This window comes from Silene latifolia, chromosome Y (genome assembly GCF_048544455.1).
Source record: "Silene latifolia isolate original U9 population chromosome Y, ASM4854445v1, whole genome shotgun sequence".
Classification (NCBI taxonomy): domain Eukaryota; kingdom Viridiplantae; phylum Streptophyta; class Magnoliopsida; order Caryophyllales; family Caryophyllaceae; genus Silene; species Silene latifolia.
This window is the reverse complement of record NC_133538.1, coordinates 379,600,856-379,607,764: the sequence shown is the minus strand read 5'-3', so window position 1 is coordinate 379,607,764 and position 6,909 is coordinate 379,600,856. Positions and strand designations below refer to the sequence as shown.

Sequence of the window (6,909 nt, the reverse complement as noted above, 5' to 3'; positions counted from 1 at the left end):
TCAGTGGTTTCTCTAATAAAACCATGGGAGGGAGACCATGGTTTCTTATAAACCATGGATCTCAAATGGTTTTTCTACAAAACCATGTCCATTTGTCCCAAACAATGGGCCACTCACGGTTTATCCAAATGATCCAAACGATCTATAGAAAATTACGGAATAAAATATTTCCGTCTCATGGGTGGATCATTCGACTATTCTCTAACACTTATTGTATCTACAAGGGTGATTGCTATGGATTATAAATGCCTAATCAATTTTGGTGGTTAATCGATAAGCATGCAACAACTATTATAGCGTTGGTTTAAAATCTTAGTGGTTTGGTTTTTCAGGAAACTGATTGGGAGCTTTTGGAAGTCACGGCAGTTATTAACCGGATAGAAAAACTTAGAAACGTCTATCATATGAATTTTACATTAAAGTCGAGCAACTTCAATAAAACTAAGCTTTGTTTCGCAGAGTTGTTTCTCCCATTATTTAATGGTCATTCGCCTGACAATTGGACTATCAAAAAAGAGCCATTTCTCAAAGTTATTGGATGCTGCGTGATGGAATAAGATGTTAATTATGGTGAATGTTCCCTATGATAATGCACTTTACAATCACTGGAGTATTAGTAAAGAAGGAAACAATGGTAACCATATTGGGGGAATTTATAGATAATCATCGTAAAGGGATTAGAGATGAACGTCTTTTCTTTATATTTATTAAGTAGTGAATAGTTTCATGGCAACAACTAATGCTCGATTTTCTGCAGAATCTCCATTAGGCAGAGTTTGCGATATGTGCACTGGTGGGCTTATTCATCCAGGTCTGAGTTATGGCTATCGAGTTCTTGCTGGGGATGATTTTGCCATTTAAGACTTTATAAGACCTATGGCAATGGGGTATTTTGAGTGGAGAAATATCGAGTACTAACTTATGTACTTTATAACTCCTACATCTCCCAATTTCCCATATCGTAACTACCTTTTTGCTTCGGACATGCTATCATGTTTGGTAGTTATAGAATCCTCTATCTACAAAAGCTAAAACATTTAGTTTCATTCTATCGGCTCCTCATTTTTAGGATACAAAAAGCAAGCAAATTTTCTTTTTTTATATGATGTAGGCCCCTCACTATCATTAGTGAATTTAGGTGCTGTTTGGCCAGGTTTATGTGAAAGTGTTTTTACTTCTTTAAAGGAGTTTTTTCATAAACTACTTTTTGGAAAAGTTGTACTTGTTTGGCCTAACTTCTGTAAAAACAGTTTCTTAACAAATGGATGTGTTTGGCCAACATCCTATTTTCCTTTTTTTTTCCTTTTTAAACTAACATTATTAATAACATCATCTTTTGAATAAGAAACTTGGCTTCATAAATTCAAAATTTTGGTAAAGTTGCATTATTAATCAACATCTTAAGAAATTCAAGCAAATATATAATTATGACATATCGAAAATAAATTATTTTGATTACACATCCTCGTCAAATCAAAAGTGTGCCAACAAATAGATAGAAAAAGTTTACGTTTCTAATAAATTTTAAGATCGTCTCATGTTCATAAGAGACGTAGCAATAGAATTACGAACAATAGACATGTTTTCATCATCTGCAGCATCGCCATGCTCATCTGAATCATCTTCATCGCCATGCACATTTGAATCATCTTCATCTTCTACGTTGGGCATATAATTTGGATCTGCGTCACACTTATCAAACTCTTCATCTTTCACCGCATTTTTTCGAATAAAATTATGTAGCGCCATAGTTAAACCCACTATTTTACATTGGGTCGAAAACTTATAACTGGGTATGTTAAATAATATTCTCCATCTGTTTTTCCAAACGCCAAATGATCTCTCTATAACATTTCTAAGAGATGCATGTGCAAAATTGAATATTTCAAAATACCCAGTTGGAGGTTGACTCGATCGCTTATAATCAGCAAGATGGTAACGTGCATTTTTTCCCTTAAAAGGTGCCAAATATCCTTTCGAATTTGAGTAACCTGCATCGACTAGATAATACTTACCTGAAAAGAAAAACACATTTAGTACTAAAAGATAAAATAAAATATAAATTGAAATGAAAAGGGAGAAAAAAACTATGTAACTGACCTTCTGGAGGATATGGAAATATATTTTTCCCTTTTAATTTTGCTAAAGTTTCAGTGAGAATTCGAGAATCGTGTGCAGACCCTTCCCATCCAGCTTCGACAAATGTGAATAACATGTCAAAATCGCAAATTGCCATGACATTTTGCGTTGCATAACCCCTTATACATATATAAGGGATCTCGTCTTCTTTTGGTGTAACTACTGCACGAACATGAGTACCATCCATAGCACCTATGCACCCTCTGAAATGAGGCCAAAACTTGTAATCATCTCGAATCTTTCTAGGAACTTCTTTAAAATTGTAATCAGCTGGTCTTATGATGTCTCTAGAAAACGTCACTAAAGACGTTAAGACCTCATTAAACTTTCTACTAATTGTTTCCCCTGAATGTTTGAATCTTGTTTGGAGAGTACGATTTGATTGATTATGTGCACAAATCCAAAGAAATATTGCGAGCGCTTCTTCTGCACGCATCTCTCTAGTGGGATGCAATCCATACTTAGTCACTAATAATTCAGCTAATCTTATAAAGACATGTGACTCCATTCTAAATGTCCTGTAGCTTTCTCCCGGTGTATTTAGCACTTCAATCACAAATTGCCATCCCGAGCAAATTGAAGTTCTTATGTTTTGCTTATAAATATATTTAACGTAGTATTGTATGCACACAATCAATCCCAAGGTAGCAAGCACATACATCTTTAAATTTTCATGGGTTTGCTGAAGCAATATTTCACCATCCATGTCTTGATCTTCAGCAGCTACCTCATCTTCACTCATTGACTCCATATCCGATTGTTCTTCATTATTCTCATTATTACCCGTATCATTTTCTTCCACATCTTTGTTCACTTCCCCAAGTGTATCATCTTCACCAAACTAAGAAAAATAAAGATTAAAAGGTAAATAGATGATAATAACTTTATACAATAAGAACTAAATGTCATACTCCACCCAAGAATTCAACAAACTAAGCTATTACATTGTTGCACCAACTCTGTCAACCTGCAAGATAATGAAAAAAAAGACACCCAATCTCTTTAATTTGAACTCCTATGCTACTTGACAATGAAATTATAGTACGAACAAACTAAATACAAGGTAGAGTGACATAGGAGAATCCCAAAGCTGACACATAGAGAGCAAAAACATAAATTTGCCAACAAGTCAAACAAGAAGAAGATTATTATTAATTCACTAGAAATTGAAAGAAATGTCAACTGTCATACTTCTACAAATCGGAAAATCAAAAGCAAAAACTTGGAATTAAAGAAAAACAATGGTAAACATGATAAGATAGCACAAGTAGAATCTAGCGTCGTGGAGTGTGATTTTTCTCTCTTTTAAGCTCTTCGTCCAACCAATTAACTCGAAGATCATCTTCTTCAAGTGCAATAAATATTTCTCTGTACTCGCGCTTAACAAATAAACGGGTACCTAACATGAACAATTCACTTCTAGGCTGAATTGACGGGATATTTTTTAACACAGCTATGCACTCACTAATACTATATCCAGATTGATCCTTCGTTTGACTGTTAGCAACTGTAGTCTCCATCACATTACAAATTCTGTCCAGCTGACTTTGCATTACCAAGGCGGTACTCACTTTTGATTTCTTACCCTTACGTGTTATATGACTTTTCCTCTCATTTCCAGCGGTTTCTTTTCTCTTCTTGACATGCTGGTGGTCTTTTTCTAAGGGTAAATCGTTACTTACCTCAATGTTCTCTAAGTCAACATTACTCCCATCACCAGCCATATTATCATTAAAAGCGTCATTAGTCGCATCATAACCTTCGTCATCTTCCGTCTCAGTCACCATGTAAGGATTGAATGAATTATCACCAGTTGCAAATGTCTTAGAAAACATTACTTCCATCTCAGTTAAATTCTCAATACCATTATACCGAAAGCTAGCAACTTCAGGATCAACCTACAATGTTTAAAATAAGATCTTATGAGTCTTACAAGACAAAATTTCAAGTCTAATGGTACTGAAGATGGTATTGAGGTACTGATAGTAGTTATTTTAGTAAACTAACCTTTTCTTTTTCAGCCCACCATGCATCATCAGCATCCACAGTTCCCTTGTTATGGTCCCATCCTAATCCAGTCTCGGAACCAATTAATTGTTGCCACGCCTTATACTGATTTTTCAAAGATTCCCATTTGTTCTTTAATTGCTTCTGGTCATAGTTTCTTCTAGTTCTACGCTGAAACTTATTAACTACATTTTCCCATCCTACCCTATTGAAGTGTGTGTTAGGCCTATTTCCAGCATGTACCTCCTCAGCACACACTTCACAAAATATCTTTGTTGTTAAATGATCCCAATTTGCCTTCTCCTTTTTCGTTACAAAGTTTGACGAACCAGTAGGTGCTCGGGGTTGACCTTTTGTCATCTTTTGATGACATGCCTAATGCAATTTACATTCACAATCATGTTCAAGAAAACATTTCTATTTAAACTATATGCAATTTTAAATACGTAAATCAATTTTCAGCTACATAGAACATTTACCTCATCATTCATATGAGAAGTTAACAGTCCAGTGAAAGTTTGGGATGAAGGAAAATCACGGACATTATGACGAACAGGTTGTTTCACCTAAATGGTAGTTTAATAACGAATAAAAAGTTACTACTATCGCACTTTGAAAAGTTAGAGACAATAGGATAAAGTATTTACCCTTTCCAGTGATGCTCTAGCCAAAACCCGCATATTGGAATCATTATTCGTCTCTTGAGATGCAAATTGATGAGTCGATGCAAATTGATGAGGCATAGCTTGATGATAGTAGTTTTCTAGTATGAAAGCAAAAAAAATTATCAGTCAATAGAATAGATTCCATGTGTACAAGTTGAGAATAGATTCCATGTGTACAAGCAAAAAAAAAAGTATGAGAGATGGCACAAAGTTTTGTTTAAGACGGATGTAGTTGGTCTTGCTTGTGACGAGCACTATCCGTCACAAGCTGAAGAGGGATAGTATCCCTCTCACAATAAGACAAATGGGAGGGCAAGTGGGGGGAAATGGAGCATCCCTAGATAGTGCCATTTGCATATTGTGAGAGGGGCACTATCCGTCTTCAATGAGATTTTGTGTTTTTCAAGAGCCAAATCTGAAATTTACCAGTAATAAGCAAACTAGCATCCACAGGATAACATTTTATTAACATTCTATTCACTAGAGGAAACACTCTTGTCAGGTAGACAACACAAAAGAAAGGCATATCACGCCCAACTATGTTCATATTTGAACCTATTAGAACCCTCGCAACATTTTTTGCACTAAAACCTGTTTTGCTATTATGTAATAATCATAGGGTCGTCTATCAGTTTGATTATTTGAAAATCCAGGTGTAGAGGATAGAGATGCTACAGAAGTAAGAGGATTCTAGCATATTTATTTACTTAGTAGATTATTTTTTCTGCCTTGGAGACAGTAAGCGGTAATGCATGAATCAATTAGACGGTACAGAAATAACAAGAAAAGGAGAATGCCAGAACCTTTAACCCAACCGAAAACGTTGACAGGATAACAGTGAGGTCCTCAAAATCAATTTTAATAGAGGCAAGAGGTACAAAAGAAAATAGATCTAAAATATGCTATCATTCCGTGCAGTCTACAGACATACAGCTGAAAAAATGTGCCAGGAAATAAAGAGCAAATTGGTGTGATTTCATGTAGTTCAAAACATAGAGAACTCTCACTGCAAATGGGAATTCTCACTTTTCAATTACCAATTGTACAATTATCATTATTTGATGGAGTTTATTGAAATCAGAAAAGAAGGGCAGTGATAACGATATAAAATAATGAAGGATCAAATGACGATGAAGTTATAGAAAGTACACTATTTTACAGAAACGTAATCCAATTCAGGAAATCAATGTTGGGTTTCATCGCCAGAAAGTCGAACGATTATGGCGTAAAAACTGGAGGCTCTGTACGACACACCCTTAGACATAGAGCAACCCGACAGCGGCCTCCATTCCCTCGACTAGAAACGCAACACAGCCATCTTCACAATTGATATAGACTATTAGGTCTTAGGCAAAATAAATCACAATATTCACTCAATTTCTAATTTACCAATTCAACTTATCATGTATCTGTAAATTAATTCACAAACATTAATATCCTCAAACACAAGGCTAAAGCAAATTGTTAATCCCTTCTTTATAATCGATCTTCAACTTAATCAAATACTACTAGACCAAAATCAAAAGCAAAATACATCACCATAATTATTCAACATCCCTTTGATGATTTTAATTAATTTTATCACCGAAAAATTAAAATTAATAATCGCAGAATGCTTGACATTAGTAGAAGATTATGATTATTGAAGAATTAACATTAAAGGAGTAGATGGATTACCTGGTATTACAGAGAAATTAATTAATGGAGCAGATCAACCGATTGGAAAGGAGAGAAAAATTGAGTTCAATAGTAATGAAATATAAAGGTATAAGAAAGGGATTTGTTAGGCGGTAAAAAAAAATTGGTTTGGCGCTTAATATTTGTGGAATTGTGGGAAACAGAAGCAGAAGCAGCAATTTAGTGCTTCTGTTTCTAGGGGCTTTATTGTAGGTTTTGACTTTTTAAAAGTAGTTTTACAATCTCCAAAAATATAGTGTTTGGCCAAATTTTTCCTTTTACATTTACAAAAACACTTTTTAAACTTGGCCAAACACCCCCTTAATTTCCTTCATAATCCCCTCTTAGGAGTCGTTTGGTTGCCTCGATAAAACGTAGGCATTGGAAAATCCCATGAATTGAAAAATCAAGACTTGTTTGG

At 34.8% G+C, this 6,909-nt stretch overlaps 2 protein-coding genes across 3 annotated transcripts; both read right to left on the bottom strand.

Moving 5' to 3' along the window:
• Positions 1 to 1,412: 1,412 nt before the first annotated feature.
• Positions 1,413 to 2,970, bottom strand: LOC141627462 (uncharacterized). The gene is made up of 2 exons (XM_074440727.1): positions 2,101 to 2,970; positions 1,413 to 2,015 (listed from the first exon to the last, which is right to left on the bottom strand). Exons 1-2 carry the CDS (start codon positions 2,888 to 2,890, stop codon positions 1,525 to 1,527), a joined length of 1,281 nt encoding a protein of 426 aa, XP_074296828.1. The 5' UTR covers positions 2,891 to 2,970; the 3' UTR covers positions 1,413 to 1,524.
• A 291-nt stretch (positions 2,971 to 3,261) lies between these two features.
• LOC141627460 (L10-interacting MYB domain-containing protein-like) lies at positions 3,262 to 6,646 on the bottom strand. Of its 2 annotated transcripts, XM_074440726.1 has the most exons (5): positions 6,489 to 6,646; positions 4,794 to 4,909; positions 4,626 to 4,712; positions 4,147 to 4,521; positions 3,262 to 4,037 (listed from the first exon to the last, which is right to left on the bottom strand). In XM_074440726.1, exons 2-5 carry the CDS (start codon positions 4,887 to 4,889, stop codon positions 3,414 to 3,416), a joined length of 1,182 nt encoding a protein of 393 aa, XP_074296827.1. In that variant the 5' UTR covers positions 4,890 to 4,909; positions 6,489 to 6,646; the 3' UTR covers positions 3,262 to 3,413. The 2 variants fall into 2 exon arrangements, with proteins under 2 accessions (XP_074296827.1, XP_074296826.1); XM_074440725.1 differs by lacking the exon at positions 6,489 to 6,646 and having other exon boundaries at positions 4,794 to 4,985.
• Between the last annotated feature and the right edge of the window lie 263 nt (positions 6,647 to 6,909).